This window comes from Salmo salar, chromosome 13 (assembly GCF_965601325.2).
Source record: "Salmo salar chromosome 13, fSalSal1, whole genome shotgun sequence".
NCBI lineage: Eukaryota > Metazoa > Chordata > Actinopteri > Salmoniformes > Salmonidae > Salmo > Salmo salar.
In genome coordinates this window covers 89,587,940-89,610,434 of record NC_138303.1, presented here as the reverse complement: position 1 = coordinate 89,610,434, position 22,495 = coordinate 89,587,940, and the positions used below count along the sequence as shown (strand labels likewise).

At 44.4% G+C, this 22,495-nt stretch overlaps 2 protein-coding genes across 2 annotated transcripts in view; both read right to left on the bottom strand.

The window, feature by feature from the left end:
• Window positions 1–3,050, bottom strand: part of LOC106568078 (unconventional myosin-XVIIIa) — a 111,442-nt gene extending 108,392 nt beyond the window's left edge. Inside the window, exons 1-2 of the mRNA XM_014138085.3 lie at window positions 2,921–3,050; window positions 529–1,678 (exon numbers count right to left, since the gene is read on the bottom strand). Coding sequence (XP_013993560.1) covers window positions 529–1,527 — 999 coding nt within the window. The 5' untranslated portion in view covers window positions 1,528–1,678; window positions 2,921–3,050. The remainder of the gene's footprint in view (window positions 1–528; window positions 1,679–2,920) is intronic.
• Window positions 3,051–7,268: 4,218 nt separating this feature from the next.
• LOC106568076 (gap junction delta-2 protein) lies at window positions 7,269–9,973 on the bottom strand. Its single transcript, XM_014138084.3, has one exon. It carries the CDS (start codon window positions 9,960–9,962, stop codon window positions 8,841–8,843), a length of 1,122 nt encoding a protein of 373 aa, XP_013993559.1. The 5' UTR covers window positions 9,963–9,973; the 3' UTR covers window positions 7,269–8,840.
• Window positions 9,974–22,495: the final 12,522 nt, after the last annotated feature.

The window sequence follows — 22,495 nt, the reverse complement described above, 5'->3', positions numbered from 1 at the left end:
TCATTGTGCCATCGTCCTACAAAACTCCTCTCCAACTCTCCTTTGTTTGGTGTCAATGGGGAGGGGGGGGGGGGTATGGAATTACATACACTGTACAGTACACACAGAACAGGGTCATCAAGCCTCTCCAAAGGAGGCAGGTCCTCACACCCGGCATTCACCCTCTCTGTGACATGACTGTGGAACCATGTAGATGCGTGGTTACATAACAGAGGCAAGCATCCCTGCTAAAGAATGCCAAACAAAATAACGTGTTTAGATGATAAAAGCATAACATGTGCAGTAGTCAATCTGTAAGATAATTAAATACCCACAATCATTCAGAAGGAACCAGCCTTTCCCAACAGAACCTTCACAAATTCTCTCGATGACATCATCATCAGCAAAGACTCCACTTATATGTGGAATCTATTACTGCCAATATCTCAACAACATGAACCTCACAGAGAAACAGCAGCTCAGTCAGGCTGGTTCTTCAAATGGACTGCTATAACATTGTTGAACAATCATGCTAAATGAGGTACTTACATCGTAGGCCTCTCTGCCGTTCCTCAGCCAGCAGCGGCTCAGCTCACTCAGCTCCACAATTGGCTGCACCTTCAGCCTCACAGAGTCCCCAGACTGACGGATCTTCTCCACGATCTCGTCCCGGCTCTTATTCTCCACGTTGTGCCCGTTGATCTCAACCAACCTGTCTCCAGGCACCAGACCCAGCGCCAGGTCCTTGGTCCCGGCTCCAGGCTCAGCGAAGTGAACCACACGGCGGTAGACCCCACCATCAGGCTGCTGGTCCAACATGGTTGTGCGGCGCAAGGAGAAGCCAAAGTCTCCTGTGTTGCGGCGCTGCAGCTCCAGTTCCCTGGGCTCAGGCATGGGCGGCGCCAAAACGCTAGGCAGCTGCAGGTCTGCCGGGAAGGTCTTCTCCACTACCTCTGGGATATGAATCCTCTTCCCAGCCCTGCCGTGGCCCTGGAGATGCAGATGGGAGCCATGTCTGTGATGGTCAAACACCTTGTTCTCTATCTGGGGAGATGGTTGCGTTGAGCTTGGTGTGGAGGCCTCAGAGACACTCTCCTCTTTGCTTTTCTGGGAGGAAAAGCGCTTCATGACCTGGCCCACCTGGGAGTTCTGCTTTGCCAGGCTGCCGAACTTGGCCGCTCGCTCCTTAACAGAGGTGCGACAGGGATCCTGTCCCCAATCTCCCTTGATGTCGTCACTGGAGCTGGCGGCACTCATCTGGCCCAAGTCCAGGACCATGCTGCCACGGTTGCTGAAGCGATCAGTAAGGCTGAGCTCTAGATCAGTAAGGCTGAGCTCTGTGTTGCTGGCTACCTTTATAGGGATGGGGCTGGAGATCTCCAGCTTGCTTTTGTTGTCCCGCTTAGAGCCTCCTCGGTGGAGGTTGAAGAAACCCCGCCTCTGGCTCATTTCCTCCAGACTATTCAGCTCTGCCTGGGACATCCTCTCCTTTTTGTCCTTTTTGTCCTTTTTCCTCTCATCCTTGTCCTTCTTGATCAGATGAAACATATTTGGCTCCAAATAGCAACCCCCTCAAGGTTGGTTTGTGTAGGTTTAAACCAGGGGGGTTCCATACACAAGTGAAGTTTCAGTTCAGGCTTTCAACCCTTGTCATGGAAGCATCTGGGTGATAGTTCAGAATGTCATCAACAGAGGGGCCCTGAGGAGAGAGGAGACTAAAAAGTAAGTCTTAGGCTCGGCAATAATCCAACAATCATCCAATACAATGGCAATGAGATATCATTACAGATCATGTATCATGCCCATGTCTAAATACAAAGACTCATGACATGCAAGAAACCTGTGAAATACCATTTATGTCATGCATGTTTATCCAGAACATAAGGGTATTAGTCAGCCTTACAAAGCAATGCATTTCAATGTGTCAATTAACTTAAATCACCAAGGGCTAGGTAGAAGAAACCAGACACTGTTGTTGTAGTGAGGCTATCACGTGTTAGAGGCTGCCTTTCATTAAATAACAATGTTGCTTCTTCTCTCTGTGAAACTTTTCAAAACCACTGCACTGACAAGTGATTTTAAGAGGACACTTTTCTAAAGCAGATTATTATGTGGTTTCCTAAAGAAGCTGGTATGCTGATGTCTTTTGTAAGATTTCATTGATGTGACACAAATACTATTATTTGCAGGTGGGAAGGATATGGCACTTAATAATGCAAAGAGAGTGTGTCCCTGTGGACCTTTCATTAAAAATGAATGTGCTCGAAGAAAGGAGACCAGTAGGAGTTCTGTGTTTCTGAAGTAGACCCCCTTTACACCAGTATAGTCCCAGTCCTGATGAGCCAAATAATATGTGCTGGCTATCACAGCGAAACAATTTATAAATCTGTGTATGAATCATCATCATCATCTTCCAAGAGCCATTCACTGACCACCTCACTCCAGCCCCACTGTTACACATCAACTAAGCTACTGATCCTCCCCATGCGTTTCGTGCCGCATGGCACCGCATTGAGAAGCACATGCATGCAAACACTGAGTAGACGATCTAAAAACTAAAGGATATAAACTAAATACAAACCGGCAATATCACAGTAGCCTATAATGTCTGCAATACGATAGCGTATGCGAGCCACTTGCCCTATAACTATCCACAGTGAGAAATAACATTAACGTAAATCAATGTAACCAATTTGGTTACACCTGAAACATATCCCTAACATAATTGATACATTGTCGCTGTCTACTCGTGTATCCACTGCTGTGGATAGGTTATTGTCGCGGCTAGTAACAGTTTGGTCATAATGCGCTCACATTAAGCTAATTTGCCCACATTATCACACCGGTGGCTTCAGATGACAAACAGTTTCATCGAGAGAGGAAAGATGTACAGACCCGGGTCTATTTTTGTATTTTATCAGGGAACTTGTAGGTTACTCACCACTCAGTGATATGCAGGTTTAGAGTCGGTCAACAGTCCGATGAAGGGTTGAGCGAGATTGTCAGTAGCTTTTCACCAGTTTACTGTGCAGGGCTTTCGAGAAGTCCAGTCTTTTAACGCAATAGTTACCGTCAGCCGGTTCGCAGTGACCCCTCCTGGCTGATTTGAGGACGTATAGGGACACAGTATCAGCCCTGAAAAAACAGATAGGAGGGATCATAGACTGATTGGGATACAGTGAGGTAGTAGTCTGTTCACTAACCTGTGCATTTAGCGTACTATAGAACAGGACTCTTCAAACCCTGTTCCTGGAGAGCTACCCTCATGTAGGTTTTTGCTCCAAACCCAGTTGTAATTAACCAGGAGTGAAAACCTACACTATTGTATCTCTCCAGGTATAGGGTTAGAGAGCCCTGCATAGAATGATTGTGTGCAACAACAACACAAATATTATGTTGGTAGAAGCATTGATAGGTTATAGGTCCCTACTGTAGGCTACTGATACAGGCTATTGTCTGTAATTTCATAAAAGTAATCATGTCAAAAGTAGCCTAGCCTATAGGCCTTCCTAACTTTGTCAATTTGTTTTCCAATTGAACAGGCTAATTTTTGATAGAAAATATTATGTAGGATCATTAACAATTAAACAAAAGTTTGGAAAGTTAAAAAGAAACATCCTCTCACTGTCAACTGCGTTTATTGTCAGCAAACTTAACATGTGTAAAGATTTGTATGAACATAAGATTCAACAACTGAGACATAAACTGAACAAGTTCCACAGACATGTGACTAACAGAAATGGAATAATGTGTCCCTGAACAAAGGGGGGGGGGGGGGGGGTCAAAATCAGAAGTAACAGTCAGTATCTGGTGTGGCCACCAGCTGCATTAAGTACTGCAGTGCATCTCCTCCTCATAGACTGCACCAGATTTGCCCGTTCTTGCTTTGACATGTTACCCCACTCTTCTACCAAGGCACCTGCAAGTTCCTAGACATTTCTGGGGGGAATGGCCCTAGCCCTCACCCTCCGATCCAACAGGTCCCAGACGTGCTCAATGGGATTGAGATCCGGGCTCTTCGCTGGCCATGGCAGAACACTGACATTCCTGTCGTGCAGGAAATCACGCACAGAACGAGCAGTATAGCTGGTGGCATTGTCATGCTGGAGGGTCATGTCAGGATGAGCCTGCAGGAAGGGTACCATATGAGGGAGGAGGATGTCTTCCCTGTAAAGCACAGTGTTGAGATTGCCTGCAATGACAACAAGCTCAGTCCGATGATGCTGTGACCCACGCCCCAGACCATGACGGACCCTCCACCTCCAAATCGATCCTGCTCCAGAGTACAGGCCTCGGTGTAACGCTCATTCCTTCGACGATAAACGCGAATCCGACCATCACCCCTGGTGAGACAAAACCACGACTCGTCAGTGAAGAGCACCTTTTGCCAGTCCTGTCTGGTCCAGCGACGGTGGCTTTGTGCCCACCGTGATGTCTGGTGAGGACCTGCCTTACAACAGGCCTACAAGCCCTCAGTCCAGCCTCTCTCAGCCTATTGCGGACAGTCTGAGCACTGATGGAGGGATTGTGCATTCCTGGTGTAACTCGGGCAGTTGTTGTTGCCATCCTGTACCTGTCCCGCAGGTGTGATGTTCAGATGTAACGATCCTGTGCAGGTGTTGTTACACGTGGTCTACCACTGCGAGGATGATCAGCTGTCCGTCCCATCTCCCTGTAGCGCTGTCTTAGGCGTCTCACAGTACGGACATTGCAATTTATTGCCCTGGCCACATCTGCAGTCCTCATGCCTCCTTGCAGCATGCCTAAGGCACGTTCACGCAGATGAGCAGGGACCCTGGGCATCTTTCTTTTGGTGTTTTTCAGAGTCAGTAGAAAGGCCTCTTTAGTGTCCTAAGTTTTCATAACTGTGACCTTAATTGCCTACCATCTGTAAGCTGTTAGTGTCTTAATGACCGTTCCAGGTGCAATTTCGAAATTTGGCTGAGTTTACATCTTACATGACCATTTAGGAAAACAAATCAAGTGTGTTTTTTTAAAAATACAATCCTCATCTGGTCTAAAGTTGAATGGCATGTGGTTCATCATATACAAAGGACCATGATAAAGGCATTTCAGAAAAGCATAGTCCCTAACTGTTCATCATTTAAAGGGATAGTTAACACAAATTACAAAATAACACTTCAGTTTCCTTAGCCTCTAAGCCAGGGGTGTCAAACTCATTCCACAGAGGACTGAGTGTCTGTGTGTTTGTGTTTTTTTCTTTCAATGAAGACCTAGACAACCAGGTGAGGGGAGTTCCTTACTCATTAGTGACCTTAAATCATCCATCCAATACAAGGGTGGAGCAAAAACTTGCAGACACTCGGCCCTCCGTGGAATGAGTTCGACACGAGCTGTAAAGCTGTAAGCAGTCTATGAACAAGGTATGACAGCAATCCATGCTTCGGTTTAGTTTCCTTGGCACTGTTTCCAAATGCATCTGTGGCACAAATCCCATTCAAGTCATGGGACCAATATTAGCATTTGTCACGCACATTTTCAAATCATCTATAAGTGACTTTGTTGAGCTTCACATTTAATTTTAGATACTTTTGGACATGATGCATGGAAAATGCTAATATCGGTCCCATGACTTGAATGGGATTTGTGTTACAAATGTTAAAACGTTAGTATTTAGAAACCTTGTAAGGGAAATAAAACCAACGCATGGATTGCTGAAATACCTTGTCCATTATCTGTTTACAGTGTAAGGAAACCAATGTGATCATTTATAATTTGGGTGAATTATCCCTTTAACAGCCGTCCTACTTTTCTTGGTTAGAGTTCAGATGTAGGTGTAGCATATCTCCTTTATTCTTTGCCTGTTTCGATGATATGTTTCTTTTCATAGGCTACATGGAACAAAACACAATAGTATCCACTGTTAATCCTGGAATCATTTTATTCAGTGATCTACAAAAATGTATGACATTGTTTTCCTGGAGATCCAATTTACCAAACCAAGGTAACTAAAGTTAGTGCTTGGTTCTGAAATGGGCTCACTGCTCAACAGGGCATTCTTGATACATTCTTTGCTACGAAGTTCACAACTAGTTCACTACAGATGCTATCCTTCCGTAATGGAATATTGGGTGATTTTTCTTTTCTTATTGTTTTTCATATGAACACAGTCTGAGTGAGCACATTCTCATCAAATAACAGTGCTCGGTTGCTCAAAAGATACCTCGTTAAAGTTACTCAAGTCATCTTCTAATCAAGAGGAAAAGGGCAATTTTCTCTTAGAATCACGAGATTCTAACATGAGGTAAAACTGGTATTGCACTGAAAAAAATCATTTTATGACAAAATGCCCCCAAAAAAACTTTTATAATAATAACTTGATAAATTGTCAAAATAATTTGTTTATTGTACAGTGGATTCGGGAAAGTATTCAGACCCCTTGACTTTTTCCACATTTTGTTTCGTTACAGCCTTATTCTAAAATGGATTAAATTAAATATTTTCCTCGTCAATCTACACACAATACCCCATAATGACAAAGCGAAAAACAATTGTTTTTTTTTATACAGAAATACATTATTTATATAAGTATTCAGACCCTTCGCTATGAGACTCAAAAATGAGCTCAGGTGCATCCTGTTTCCATTGAACATCCTTGGAATGTTTCTACAACTTGATTGGAGTCCACCTGTGGTAAATTCAATTGATTGGACATGATTTGGAAAGGCACACACCTGTTTCTATAAGGTCCCACAGTTGACAGTGCATGTCAGAGCAAAAACCAAGCCATGAGGTCGAAGGAATTGTCCGTAAAGCTCAGAGACAGGATTGTGTCGAGGCACAGATCTGGGGAAGGTTAACAAAACATTTGTGCAGCATGAAAGGTTCCCAAGAACACAGTGGCCTTGATCATTCTTAAATGGAAGAAGTTTGGAACCACCAAGACTATTCTTAGGCCGCCTGGCCAAACATAGCAATCGGGGGAGAAGGGTCTTGGTCAGGGGGGTGACCATGAACCCGATGGTCACTCTGACAGAGCTCCAGAGTTCCTCTGTGGAAGGACAACCATCTCTCCAGCACTCCACCAATCAGGCCTTTATTCTAGAGTGGCCAGAAGGAAGCCACTACTCAGTAAAAGACACATGACAGCTCACTTGGAGTTTGCCGAAAGGAACCTAAAGGACTCTCAGACCATGAGAAACAAGATAATCTGGTCTGATGAAATCAAGATTGAACTCTTTGGCCTGAATGCCAAGCGTCACATCTGGAGGAAACCTGGCACCATCCCTACGGTGAAGCATGGTGGTGGCAGCAACATGTTGTTTCAGCGGCAGGGACTGGGAGACTAGTCAGGATCGAGGGAAAGATCCTTGATGAAAACCTGCTCCAGAGCACTCAGGACCTTGGACTGGGGGCGAAGGTTCACCTTCCAACAGGACAACGACCCTAAGTACACAGTCAAGACAATGCAGAAGTGGCTTTGGGACAAGTCTCTGAATGTGCTTGAGTGGCCCAGCCACTCAACCCGATCGAACATCTCTGGAGAGACCTGAAAATAGCTGTGCAGCGATACTCCCCATCCAACCTGACAGAGCTTGAGAGGATCTGCAGAGAAGAATGTGAGAAACTCCCCAAATACAGGTTTACCAAGCTTGTAGCGTCATACCCAAGAAGACTTGAGGCTGTTATCGCTGCCAAAGCTGCTACAACAAAGTACTGAGTAAATGGTCTGAATACTTATGTAAATGTGATATTTCAGTTTTAGTTTTTTGTACATTTGCAAGAATTTCTTAACCTGTTTTTGCTTTGTCATTATTGGGTATTGTGTGTAGATTGATGAAAAAATAGGATAAGGATCATTTTAGGATAAGGCTGAAACGTAACAAAACGTGGAAAAAGTCGAGGGGTCTGAACACTTTCCCAATGCACTGTTTATGTTGAAATAGTGGCAAGTGTTATTTCCTTTCGAAACCATATCATTGGTTATATTTTAGATGTTATATGAATAGTTACCAAGGTGGTTGCATTTGTACCCCTGTACACTCCAGGCATAAGCAGCACATTTTTTTTAGTTAGAGTAGTAGAATACACAATGTGCAATTTAGAAATCTGGCTGTGCACCAGGAGTTTTTCTCTTGTTATATCAGTCACTGAAAGTCACTCAATTAGCCAAGTCAGCTAACAATTTTTTGATTAGGAAGTTATTCTAGCCAGTTATCTAAACATGTAATAATCATGGCCAAATACTGACCTGGCATGCAGGGCATGTGCCCAGGAACCGTGACCTCCAGGGGTTCCTCATTGATTTTGTTAGTCACTCTCATTCAGATATCATTAACATGTCAAGTATTGACAAAATGTGTAGAATTGCAGAAAGCTTGCTTTAAAACTGTAACATTTTCCCTACTCCCTAAGGTAAAATGTGTAGAATTGCAGGAAATTTTCTTTTAAACATACATTTTTCCCATAGCACGCAAAGGAGGAGAACCCATAGTATGCAAAAGCATACAGACTGTATGTGCTCACAGACTGTATGTGCTTTCTGTTTGTACAGAAATGTTTGTAGCCTTTTGGTGACCCTAAGCAGGATTTGGTTAGGGGGCCACCCCACTTCTCGGGCAAAACATTTTAATCAAATCTCACTAAGGGCACCCAAAAGGCTAGGGTCCGGCCCTGTACACAGAAATGTGAGCACATAGTCTGAATGCTTTTGCATACTATGGGTTCTCCTGTTTTGTGTGCTATGGGAATTTCTTAAGATTAACTGCAAAAGACTCAAATGACTGTTGCTTTTGCACTCTGTCTTCCTGTAAACAAATGTAATCAATCGTCAGATGAACAAATGCAATCAGAGGAGGAAGCAAAGGAAGAATATTTAAATGAAAGGACAGATTCATAGTTCACAGCCAGGACTTCTTGCCTCTGCCTGTTTTGGACATGTTGGCCAGTTTGGCCTTAGTGCGTTCTTTCTCATCTGGGCTCCTCTTGGAGGTGCACTCTACTGTGGAGTCAGTCTCAAAGGAGATGGCAGGGGTGTGGGTTGACAAGAGGCCACTGCTCTTCTCCTGGGACATGGGAGGGGGGGTCTGCAGGACCACCCTGCCTCGTAGGGAGTGTTTGAGCTGCAGCAGCAGAGGGTTGTGGTTGTGATACAAGTCCACGCGTTCCACAGGGTCCCTCTCTGGCTCGCAACATGTGGAGCAGGCCGAGCACAGCACATGGAAAATATAGACCCAGCCCAAGTAGTGCAGTTCCACAATATTCAAGATGAAGCAGCCCAGGCTGATGCTGAACATGAAGTTGAGGAAGATGGTCTTCTCCGTGGCACGAGACACGAAGCAGTCAGTCCGGTTGGGACAGGGATAGGTCTCACAGCGGAATAGGTGAGGCACTTCAAAGCCAAACAAGTAGTACTGGCCCACTAGGAAGGCTATCTCCATGATGGAGCGCAGCACCACGTGGATGATGTAGGTCAGTAGTACCTGGCTGGACAGCTCGGTGGGGTCCTTCCCCACCTCCCTCAAGTCCTCCTCCAGCAGGCTTTGCTCCACACACTCCCCTTCCCGGGCGCCCCACTCCTCCTCATAGCGGGGGTTGAAGGAGGGGCTGCTGGCCCCCACGGCTTCCCCACCCTCCACCCCTACATGTTTGAGCCTTTCACGTGCAGGAGGGTGCTTGGCGACCACCTGGATCTTCTCAATCTCTAACTTCTCATCCTTGGCGATCTTGTGCAACACGTAGACAATGTAGAAGATGGACGGTGTGGAGACGAGCACGATCTGGAAGACCCAGAAGCGCAGGTGTGAGACAGGGGCGAAGGTGTCATAGCAGACGTTGTTGCATCCAGGCTGCAGGGTGTTGCAGGTGAACTTGGACTGCTCATCGCTGTACACCGCATCCCCTACCAGGGTCACCAGCAGGATGCGGAATATAAGCAGCATGGTCAGCCAGATCTTGCCGATCACCGTTGAGTGGTTCTGCACCTCCGTTAGGAAGCGGCCAAGAATGGACCAGTCTCCCATTTCTTAACCTGGGGGAACACAGATGAAGAATAAACAGCAGCAGGCCTATGGTGTGTTGAACCCACCACACTACAACAGCATTATGCCCCGGAGACAAATCAATATTAATGCTACATCATGAATCTCTTGAAGGAGTGAGACATCGATGGAGCCTGCTCATCTGCAACACTGTCTTATTTCCTTGTACTTTATCAAGATCTTTTAATGAGTAAGCCCTCAATACATGTTAGTCTCACTACTGAAAATGTATTCTCTATTGCAGGATGGGCTCATGCTCAGTCAACAGAAGCATGAAGCCATAAAACACATCAACACACATTATCAACACATTATCCAACATCCATAAGAGGGGCCTCAAAATACTTAGATTAATTGTTTTTTCATATAGGCTTTTTGTACTTTCCCTTTGATACAGATTAGTGTCTTTATGTGAACACAGAATGTATTTACAAATAAAAAGACAGCCTACAGTACACTGTGTTTACAAACTATGACTGAACCTTTCTCTATGAGTTATGTCGATGTTTTTGGTTTTATATACAGTTGAAGTCAGAAGTTTACATACACTTAGGTTTTCACAATTCCTGACATTTAATCCTAGTAAAAATTCCATCTTTGGTCAGTTAGGATCACCACTTTATTTTAAGAATGTGAAATGTGAGAATAATAGTAGAGAGAATGATTTATTTCAGCTTTTATTTATTTCTTCACATTCCCATTGGGTCAGAGGTTTACATACACTCAATTCGTATTTGGTAGCATTGCCTTTAAATTGTTTAACTTGGGCCAAACGTTTCAGGTAGCTTTCCACAAACATCCCACAATAAATTGGGTGAATTTTGGCTCATTCCTCCTGACAGAGCTGGTGTAACTCAATCAGGTTTGTAGGCCTCCTTAATCACACACGCTTTTTTTCAGTTCTGCCCACAAATGTTCTATAGGCTTGAGGTCAGGGCTTTGTGATGGCCACTCCAATACCTTGACTTTGTTGTCCTTAAGCCATTTTGCCACAACTTTGGAAGTATGCTTGGGGTCATTGTCTATTTGGAAGACCCATTTGCGACCAAGCTTTAACTTCCTGACTGATGTCTTGAGATGTTGCTTCAATATATCCACGTAATTTTCCTCCCTCATGATGATCTATTTTGTGAAGTGCACCAGTCCCTCCTGCAGCAAAGCAGCCCCACAACATGATGCTGCCAACCCGTGCTTCACAGTTGGGATGGTATTCTTCGGCCTGCAAGCATCCCCCCTTTTCCTCCAAACATAACAATGGTCATTATGGCCAAACAGTTTCATCAGACCAGAGGACATTTCTCCAGAAAGTACGATCTTTGTCACCTTGTGCAGTTGCAAACCGTAGTCTGGCTTTTTTTCTGGCGGTTTTGGAGCAGTGGCTTCTTCCTTGCTGAACGGCCTTTCAGGTTAACAATATAGGACTCGTTTTACTGTGGATATATATACTTTTGTACCTGTTTCCTCCAGCATCTTCACAAGATCCTTTGCTGTTGTTCTGGGATTGATTTGCACTTTGACACCAAAGTACGTTCATCTCTAGGAGACAGAACTCGTCTCCTCCCTGAGCGGTATGACGTCTGCGTGGTCCCATGGTGTTTATACTAGCGTACTATTGTTTGTACAGATGAACATGGTACCTTCAGGCGTTTTGAAATTGCTCCCAAGGATGAACCAGACTGAACTGAGGTCTTGGCTGATTTCCCCATAATGTCAAGCAAAGAGGCACTGAATTTGAAGGTAGGCCTTGAAATACATCCACAGGTACACCTCCATGACACCTGACATAATTTTCTGGACTTTTCCAAGCTGTTTAAAGGCACTGTGTCACGGTTGTGTGGAGAGACGGACCAAGGCGCACCGTGTTCTGAGTTCCACATAATTTATTACTGAAATTTACCAACAACAAAAAGAAACAAACAACGAACCGTGATGACAAAGGTGCTGCATGCACTCATTCAAAACAAGATCCCACAAAACCAGTGGGGAAATGGCTGCCTAAATATGATCCCCAATCAGAGACAACGATAAACAGCTGCCTCTGATTGGGAACCATACCAGGCCAACGTAGACATAAAACAACCTCTATAACCCACCCTAGTCACACCCTGACCTAACCAACATAGAGAATAAAAGGCTCTCTATGGTCAGGGCGTGACAGTACCCCCCCCCCCCTCCCCCCCAAAGGTGCGGACTCCGGCCACAAAACCTGACTCTATAGGGGAGGGTCCGGGTGGGCATCTAGCGTTGGTGGCGGCTCCGGTGCAGGGTGAAGTACCCACTCCGCTCGTGGATCCGCCAGCATCGGTGGTGGCTCTGGTGTGGGACTTTGGCCAAGCTGAGCTGAGTGGAGCTGAGTTGGCCGCCGTGCCTGGACTGGGCATCAGCGCAGAGGAAGGCTCTGGCCTTGGAGCTGGACTGGGCGCCGTGCCTGGACTGGGCATTGGCGCAGAGGGAGGCTCCTGCCTCGGAGTGGGACTGTATGCCTTGCCTAGACTGGTCACCGGCACAGAGGGAGGCTCCTGCCCTGGAGCGGGACTGTACGCCTTGCCTGGAAGCTCCGGACCGTTGACCCCCATTGGAGGCTCCAGAATGTTGACCGTCGCAGGAGGTTCCGGACTGTGGACCATCGCTGGAGGTTCCGGACTGTGAACCGTCGCAGGAGGTTCCGGACTGTGGACCGTCGCAGGGGGTTCCGGACTGTGGACCGTCGCAGGGGGTTCCGGACTGTGGACCGTCGCAGGGGGTTCCAGACTGTGGACCGCCGCAGGAGGTTCAGGACTGTGGACCGTCGCAGGAGGTTCAGGACTGTGGACCGTCACAGGGGGTTCCGGACTGTGGACCGTCGTAGGGGGTTCCCGGACTGTGGACCGTCGTAGGGGGTTCCGGACTGTGGACCGTCGTAGGGGGTTCCGGACTGTGGACCGTCGTAGGGTGTTCCAGACTGTGGACCGTCGCAGGGGGTTCCGGACTGTGAACCGTCGCCGGAGGCTCTGGACTGGGGACCATCGCCGGAGGCTCTGGACTGGTGACACGCACTTCAGGGCGAGTGCGAGGAGCAGGCACAGGACGTACCGGACTGTAGAGGCGTACTGGAGGTCTGGTGCGTAGAGCCGGCACAAATTGTCCCGGACAGATGACACACTCCGCACAGCGAGTGCGGGGAGCTGGCACAGAACGTACTGGGATGTGGAGGCGCACTGGAGACCTGGTGCGTAGAACCAGCACAAAATGTACCGGAACAATGACACACTTCGCACGGCGAGTGCGGGGAGCTAGCACAGGACGTACTGGGCTATGGAGGCGTACATCAGAGCAAGTGCGGGGAGCAGGCACAGGACGTACCGGACTGGGGACACGCACTTCAGGGCGAGTGCGAGGAGGGGACACAGGACATACCGGACTGGGGAGGCACACTGGAGGCCTGATGCGTGGGACCGGCACAGATTGCACCAGACTGGTGACACGCTCTTCCAAACGCCTGCATTGCAGCATACTCCTCGCCAACTCCATTCTTCGGTATCCCCCCTCGAACTGTTCCATTGACTCCCAGGCGGGCTTTGGCACTCTCCCTGGGGCGACCGACCATCTCTCTACCTCCTCCCAGGTTGTCACTGGTTCACCCCTCGGCTCCGCCGACCACCCCGTGTGCCCCCCCCCAAAAAATAATTTGGGCTGCCTTTGGGCTGTCTTTGAACCCCGGCGTCGTCGCTGTCCTCCCTTCTCTCCTCATGTCTGCTTCCACGGCAGGCTTTCGTGTCCTGACATGATTTCCTCCCAAGTCCAGGATATTTTCTCCTCGATCTCCTCCAAAGCCCAGGATGCCATCTCCTCCTGGGCACGCCGCTTGGTCCTGTTGTGGTGGGATCTTCTGTCATGGTTGTGTGGAGAGACGGACCAAGGCGCAGCGTGTTCTGAGTTCCACATAATTTATTACTGAAATTTAGAGAATTAAAGGCTAGAGAATAAAAGGCTCTCTATGGTCAGGGCGTGACACACTGTGAACTTAGTGTATGTAAACTTCTGACCCACTGGAATTGTGATACAGTGAATTATAAGTGAAATAATCTGTCTGTAAACAATTGTTTGAAAAATTACTTGTGTCATGCCCAAAGTAGATGTCCTAACCGACTTGCCAAAACTATAGTTTGTTAACAAGATACTTGTGGAGTGGTTGAAAAATGAGTTTTAATGACTCCAACCTAAGAGTATGTAAACTTCTGACTTCAATTGTATGTGTTGTTTTAAATTAGTGATCTGGGTTATTCTAAATACTATGGAAAAAATGCTTAATGTAAATGATTATGAAGTAGAAAGAGAAAATGAAAAATAGGTTACACTCTCCATAATACCGACAGACATAAACTACATAACTAATAATAATACCTCACTAATTGAATAAATGTACACTTTGTAAATGTACCCTACTCTTCTACTCAACCTATTCAACAAACAGTCCATGGTGAAAAGGAAAACTCTGACTGCAGACTGTCATTGCCAAAATGCAAATACAGTTGAAAATGTAAAAATAGCACATACAGATCCTAATAAATTATTTCTGGAGGAACTTACCTTGGGAAAATGTCTTTCTTTCCTATCCAAATCTGGAAAAATGCCAAAGCAAGCAATCTGCATAACTATATTTGATGTGGGAGCTGGTTGCTGGATGTTATGGAGTCTATTGAGCTGGATGAGGAGAGAATGGGCTGACCAGACATATTCCCAAACTCTGAAACACTCATTGTACTGTATGTGAACAAAGGCTTTCAACATACAGTGGGACAAAGACTTAAATGTACAATGGGGGGCACCTTTTCTGAACAGCCGTTCACAGTCAAGCACAGAGTTCAAAGAACGTGCTGGAAAAAATTGCAACAATACTGATTTGTAAATGGATATCTGCCTGTTTTTAAAAGGTAGAGCTGAGGAAATGGGATAAAAATCAATCATGTGAGACACCCATACCTATCTATTTACAATTTGCTGGATAATTGCAATAAAATAAAGTAAGGGTCATCCTTTGGAATAATATAATTCGAAAGCATCTTCATAACAATCTCTTTATTTCAACATAACCAGCTAAATTTACAATAACAACTCCAGGTGGCAGTACTAGTAGGCCTACTATTGGATGTATAGTTATCCACAGATCCACTTGTTGAGCCAGTGCTTGTTTTTACAGATGAATTTATCCCAATGCCCTGAAACCTTATACCAGCTGAGTTATCAGTCATCCTTTATGTAAAAACAAACAGCCTAATCTGCAAATGTTCTCATTTTCCATCTTGTTAGTATTGTGGCTTGGTCAGGCCTAATTTAATGTAGATCATTAGTTAGCAGTTAGGAACACTCAGGACACAAGGTCAAAACAATAGGTGTACAATCCCTTACAAAAGACACTGGCAATATGTGTTTCTCTATTTCATTTAGATATTTTGTATTGAAGCATATAACTATTTTCTATAATATACATGATTTACGAAAGTGAAATCCCCATATGTTGTCCTATCAATTGCCATCTAAACGTCCATCCATTGAAAAACACTTCTAATCCTCAAATGATTTATTTACATTCATTACAAAGATTCTCCATTTGAGTGTGTAGGCTAATGACGATTCTCGCTATTGGCACAGGTTGAGAACAGTTAATGATACTTCCACATAGAATTGGCTTTCCAGACATATAGATCTTTTGTCGGGTGATATTTCCATTTATTGCACATATAAAATATAAACAATATACAGCTACTGTGCATATATAATTACTGTACAACTTGAAGAGAGGTGCATTCCATTCACCTTCTACTGATGGTAAGAACTGCATGCTCTCTCCTCTCACCTTGGTCACAAGGGCCCAGTTTTTCAAAAGTCACTTTATCGGATTTTGCCAATCAGATAGGATTAAAAATTTGAATTTGGTTTTTCAAAACTAAAACATTTGATTCTGATCTTCCGGATAGGGATTTCGTAATTCAATCTGACCTTTAATCAGGATTAAACGTAATTTTTGCGTTATTCAAAACTCAAAGGTAGTGATTAGCATTTTTTGATGCCGAAAATCAGGATTATCTTGATCTCACTGGAAGGGTGGATTCAGGGTGGATTTAGAAAGCCGAAAGGCACTACAACCAATACATTTCAATGTAACTAAGGTGAGAAGGTTTAAAAAACATTCTTACATCTGAAAATCAAAGGTTTGTTATGTTAAATGAAAGCACGAACCACAGCATTTAACCAAGGCAAGGTGACTGGGAACATGGATGAGTACAAACAGTCCAGATATGCCCTCTGTAAGACAATCAAACAGGGAAAATGTCAGTCCAGAGACAAAGTGGAGTTGCATCATACATGAGACGTACAGTGCATTCAGAAAGTATTCAGACCCCTTTACTTTTTCCACATTTTGTTACGTTACAGCCTTATTCTAAAATGGATTAAATCGTTTTTTCCCCCTCAACTCTACACACAATACCCCAAAATGACAAAGAAAAAACAGTATTTTAGAAATGTTTGCTAATTTATAAAAAATAACTAAAATATTACATTTACATAAGTATTCAGACCCTTTACTCAGTACTTTGTTGAGGCACCTTTGGCAGTGATTACAGCCTCGAGTCTTCTTGGGTATGACACTACAAGGTTGGCACACCTTTATTTTGGGAGTTTCTCACATTCTTCTCTACAGATCCTCTCAAGCTCTGTCAGGTTGGATGGGGAGTGTTGCTGCACAGCTATTTTAAAGTCTCTCCAGAGATGTTCGATCGGGTTCAAGTGCGGGCTCTGGCTGGGCCACTCAAGGACATTCAGAGACTTGTCCCGAAGACACTCCTGCGTTGTCTTGGCTGTGTGTTTAGTGTCGATGTCCTGTTGGAAGGTGAACCTTCATCCCAGTCTGTGGTCCTGAGAGCTTTGGAACAGGTTTTCATCAATGATCTCTGTACTTTGCTGCATTCATCTTTGCCTCAATCCTTACTAGTCTCCCAGTCCCTGCAGCGGAAAAACATCCCCACAGCATGATGCTGCCGCCACCATTATTTATTTATTTTTTATTTCATCTTTATTTAACCAGGTAGGCCAGTTGAGAACAAGTTCTCATTTACAACTGCGACCTGGCCAAGATAAAGCAAAGCAGTGTGACAAAAACAACAACACAGAGTTACACATGGGATAAACAAATGTACAGTCAATAACACAATAGAAAAAAATCTATGTACAGTGTGAAATGTAGTAAGGTTAGGGAGGTAAGGCAATAAATAGCCCATAGTGGCGAAATAATTACAATTTAGCATGAACACGAGTGATAGATGTGCAGATGATGATGTGCAAGTAGAGATACTGGGGTGCACAGCTATTTTTTAGCTATTTTTAATTTCATCTTTATTTAACCAGGTAGGCTAGTTGAGAACAAGTTCTCATTTGCAACTGCGACCTGGCGAAGATAAAGCATAGCAATTCGACACATACAACAACACAGAGTTACACATGGAATTAACAAAACATACAGTCAATAATACAGTAGTACAAAAGAAAACAAAAAGTCTATATACAGTGAGTGCAAATGAGCTAAGTTAAGGCAATAAATAGGCCATGGTGGCAAAGTAATTACAATATAGCAATTCAACACTGGAATGGTAGATGTGCAGAAGATGAATGTGCAAGTAGAGATACTGGGGTGCAAAGGAGCAAGATAAATAAATAAATAAATACAGTATGGGGATGAGGTAGGTCGATAGATGGGCTGTTTACATATGGGCTATGTACAGGTGCAGTGATATGTGAGCTGCTCTGACAGCTGGTGCTTAAAGCTAGTGAGGGAGATATGAGTCTCCAGCTTCAGAGATTTTTGCAGTTCGTTCCAGTCATTGGCAGCAGAGAACTGGAAGGAAAGACGACCAAAGGAGGAATTGGCTTTGGGGGTGACCAGTGAGTTACACCTGCTGGAGCGCGTGCTACAGGTGGGTGCTGCTATGGTGACCAGTGAGCTGAGATAAGGTGGGGCTTTACCTAGCAGAGACTTGTAGATAACCTGTAGCCAGTGGGTTTGGCGAAGAGTATGAAGCGAGGGCCAACCAACGAGAGCGTACAGGTCGCAATGGTGGGTAGTGTATGGGGCTTTGGTGACAAAACAGATGGCACTGTGATAGACTGCATCCAGAGTAGAGTGTTGGAGGCTATTTTATAGATGACATCACCGAAGTCGAGGATCGGTAGGATGGTCAGTTTTACGAGGGTATGTTTGGCAGCATGAGTGAAGGATGCTTTGTTGCGATATAGGAAGCCGATTCTAGATTTAATTTTGGATTGGAGATGCTTAATGTGAGTCTGGAAGGAGAGTTTACAGTCTAACCAGACACCCAGGTATTTGTAGTTGTCCGCGTATTCTAAGTCAGAGGCGTCCAGAGTAGTGATGCTGGACGGGCGAGCAGGTGCGGGCAGTGATCGATTGAATAGCATGCATTTAGTTTTACTTGCGTTTAAGAGCAGTTGGAGGCCACGGAAGGAGAGTTGTATGGCATTGAAGCTCGTCTGGAGGTTAGTTAACACAGTGTCCAAAGAGGGGATGAGGTAGTTGGGTGGGATGAGGTAGTTGGGTGATCGGTAAGCTGCTCTGACAACTGATGCTTAAAGTTAGTGAGGGAGATATAAGTCTCCAGCTTCAGTCATTTTTGCAATTCGTTCCAGTCATTGGCAGCAGAGAACTGGAAGGAAAAGCGGCCAAAGGATGCTTCACCGTAGGGATGGTGCCAGGTTTCCTCCAGACGTGACGCTTGGCATTCAAGTCAAAGAGTTCAATATTGGTTTCATCAGACCAGAGACAATCGGATTCTTGGTCACCTCCCTGACCAAGGCCTTCTCCCCCAATTGCTCAGTTTGGCCAGGTGGCCAGATCTAAGAAGAGTCTTGGTGGTTCCAAACTTCTTCCATTTAAGAATGATCAAGACCACTGTGTTCTTGGGGACCTTCAATGTTGCAGAAGTTTTTTGGTACCCTTCCCCAGATCTGTGCCTCGATACAATCATATCTCGGAGCTCTAGGGACAATTACTTTTACCTCATGGCTTGGTTTTTGCTCTGACATGCACTGTCAACTGTGAGACCTTATATAGACAGGTGTGTGCCTTTCCAAATCATGTCCAACAAATTGAATTTTCCACAGGTAGACTCCAATCAAGTTGTAGAAACATCTCAAGGATGATCAATGGAAACAGGATGCACCTGAGCTCAATTTCTAGTCTCATAGCAAAGGGTCTGAATACTTATGTAAATAAGGTATTTCTGTTTTAAATGTTAAATACATTTGCAAACAAATTTAAAAACCTGTTTTCGCTTTGTCATTATGGGGTATTTTGTGTTGATTGCTGAATATTTCTTTGATTTAATCCATTTTAGAATAAGGCTGTCACGTAACAAAATGTGGAAGAAGTCAAGGGGTCTGAATACTTTCTGAATTAACTGTATGTGGCAGGGACTATCATAGATTATAAAGGGGAAACCAGACACGTCGTGGACACTGACGCCTTGCTCCCAGACAAGCTAAACACCTTCTTTGCCCGCTTCGAGGAAAACACAGTGCCGCTCACAAGGACTGTGAGCTTTTGTTCTCAGTGGCCAGCGTGAATAAGACATTTAAGCATGTTGACCCTCACAAGGCTGCCGGCCCAGATGGCATCAGTAGCTGCGTCCTCTGAGCATGTGACTATCGACTATCGCCCCATAGCACCCGATTCTGTCAACTTGAAGTACTTTGAGAGGCTAGTTAAGGATCATATCACCTCCACCTTACCGGACAGCCTAAACCCACTACAATTTGCATACTGCCTCAACAAATCCACAGACGACGCAATCCCTATCGCACTGCACACTGCCCTATCCCATCTGGACAAGAGGAATACCTATGTAAGAATGCTGTTAATCGACTACAGCTCAGCTTTCAACACCATAGCGCCCTCCAAGCTAATCACTAAGCTCAGGGCCCTGGGTCTGAACCCCATCCTGTGCAACTGGGTCCTGGACTTCCTGACGGGCCGACCTCAGGTGGTGAAGGTAGGCATCAACACCTACGCTGCGCTGATGCTTAACACGGGGGCCCCACAAACACGGGTGGGTGCCCAGCCCCCTCCTGTACTCCCTGTTCACCCACCAACTCAATCATCAAGTTTGCAGACAACACAATATTGGTAGGAATGATTACCAACAACGAAGAGACAGACTACAGGAAGGAGGTGAATGCCCCAGTGCAGTGGTGCCGGAAAAATAACCTCTCCCTCAACGTCAAAACAGCAAAGAAGGTGGAGAAGGTGAAAAGCTTAAAGTTCCTCGGCATGACAAACTGAAATCCACACAGACATTGTAGTGAAAAAGGTTCAACAGCACCTCTTCAACCTCAGGAGGCTAAATAAATTTGGCTTGGCCCCTAATATCCTCACAAACTTCTACAGATGCACCATTGAGAGCATCCTGTCGGGCTGTATCACCGCCTGGTACGGCAACTGCACTGTCCACAACCACAGGGCTCTCCAGAGGGAGGTTCGGTAAGCCCAACGCATCATCGGGTGCACACTGCTTGCCCTCCAGGACATCTACAGTAACGGTGTCACAATAAAGCCAAGAAGATAATCAAGGACTTCAGCCACCCGAGCCACAGCCTGTTCACCCCTTTACCATCTGCTTCTATCTCCAGTCCATCAGACTGTTAATACATATTCTCCACTAGCTGGCCTCCACCCAGTACCCTGCCCTGAACTTTAGTCACTGTTAGTAGCTAGTTACCACCCGGTACTCAACCCTGCACATTAGAGACTGCCTCCCTATGTACACTGAAGAAAAATACAAACCCAACATGGAACAATTTCAAAGATTTTACTGAGTTACAGTTCATATAAGGAAATCAGTCAATTTAAATAAATTCATTAGCAGTGGTGTAAAGTACTTAAGTTAAAAAACTTTAAGGTACTACTTAAGTCGTTTTTTGGGGAATCTGTACTTTATTTTTTATATTTTTGACAACTTTTACTTTTACTCCACTACATCCCTAAAGAAAATCATGTACTTTCTATTCCATACATTTTCCCTGACACCCAAAATTACTCGTTACATTTTGAATGCTTAGCAGGACAGGAAAATGGTCCAATTCATGCACTTAAAGAGAAAATCCCTGGTCAGCCCTACTGCATCTGATCTGTCGGACTCACTAAACACATGATTAGTTTGTAAATTATGTCTGAGTGTTGGTGTGCCTCTGGCTATCCATAAATGTAAAAAACAAGAATATCATGCAGTCTGGTTTGCTTATTATAAGGAATTTGAAATTATTTATACTTTTACTTTTGATACTTAAGTACATTTAGCACTTACATTTACTTTTGATGCTTAAGTATATTTAAAACCAAGTAGTATTTTACTGGGTGACTTTCACTTTTACTTCAGTGATTTTCTATTAAGGTATCTTTACTTTTACTCAAGTATGACAATTGGGTACTTTTCCCACCACTGTTCATTAGGATCTATGGATTTCACATGACTGGGAATACAGATATGCATCTGTTGGTCACAGATACCTTAAAAAAAGGTAGGGGTGTGGATAGGAAAACCAGCCAATATCTGGTGTGACCACCATTTGCCTTACGCAGCGTGACACATCTCCTTCGCATAGAGTTGATCAGGCTGTTGATTGTGGCCTGCGGCCACTCCTCTTCAATGGGTGTGTGAAGTTGCTGGATATTAGCAGAAACTGTAACGTCCTGTCATACATGTCGATCCAGAGCATCCCAAACATGCTCAATGTGTGACGTGCAGTTTTGTTATTTTGGGGGATTTCCGTGTATTGTTTTGTATTGTTAGGTATTACTGCACTGTTGGAGCTAGGAAAATAAGCATTTCACTACACTTGCAATAAAATCAGCAAAATATGTGTTCGTGACCAATAAGATTTGATTTAAATTGACCTTATAGGTATGAGGTCTGTTGTTATATTGATAGGAGTCAAATAAATGTGTGTACTTATAAGCAGTGGTGTAAAGTACTTAAGTAAAAATATTTTTAAGTCCTACTTTGAGTTTGAGTATCTGTACTTTACTATTTATATTTTTGACTACTTTTACTTTTACTTCACTACATTCCTAAAGAAAATGATGTACTTTTTACTCCATACATTTTCCCTGGCAAAAGTACTCATTACATTTTGAATTCTTAGCAGCACAGGGACATAGTTAAATTCATAGACTTATCAAGAGAACATCCCTGGTCATCCCCACTGCCTCTGATCTGGCGGACTCACTAATTCTTTATTTGTAAATAATGTCTGAGTGTTGGAATGTGCCCTTGGCTATACATAAATGAGAAGAAAAAAAACAAGAAAACTGTGCTGTCTGGTTGGCTTGATATAAGCAATAAGAAATTATTTATACTTTTACTTTTGATACTTAAGTATATTTAAAACCAAATATTTGTAGACTTTTACTCAAGTATGATAATTGAGCACTTTTTCCATCACTGGTTATAAGTGATGTGCAGGTTATA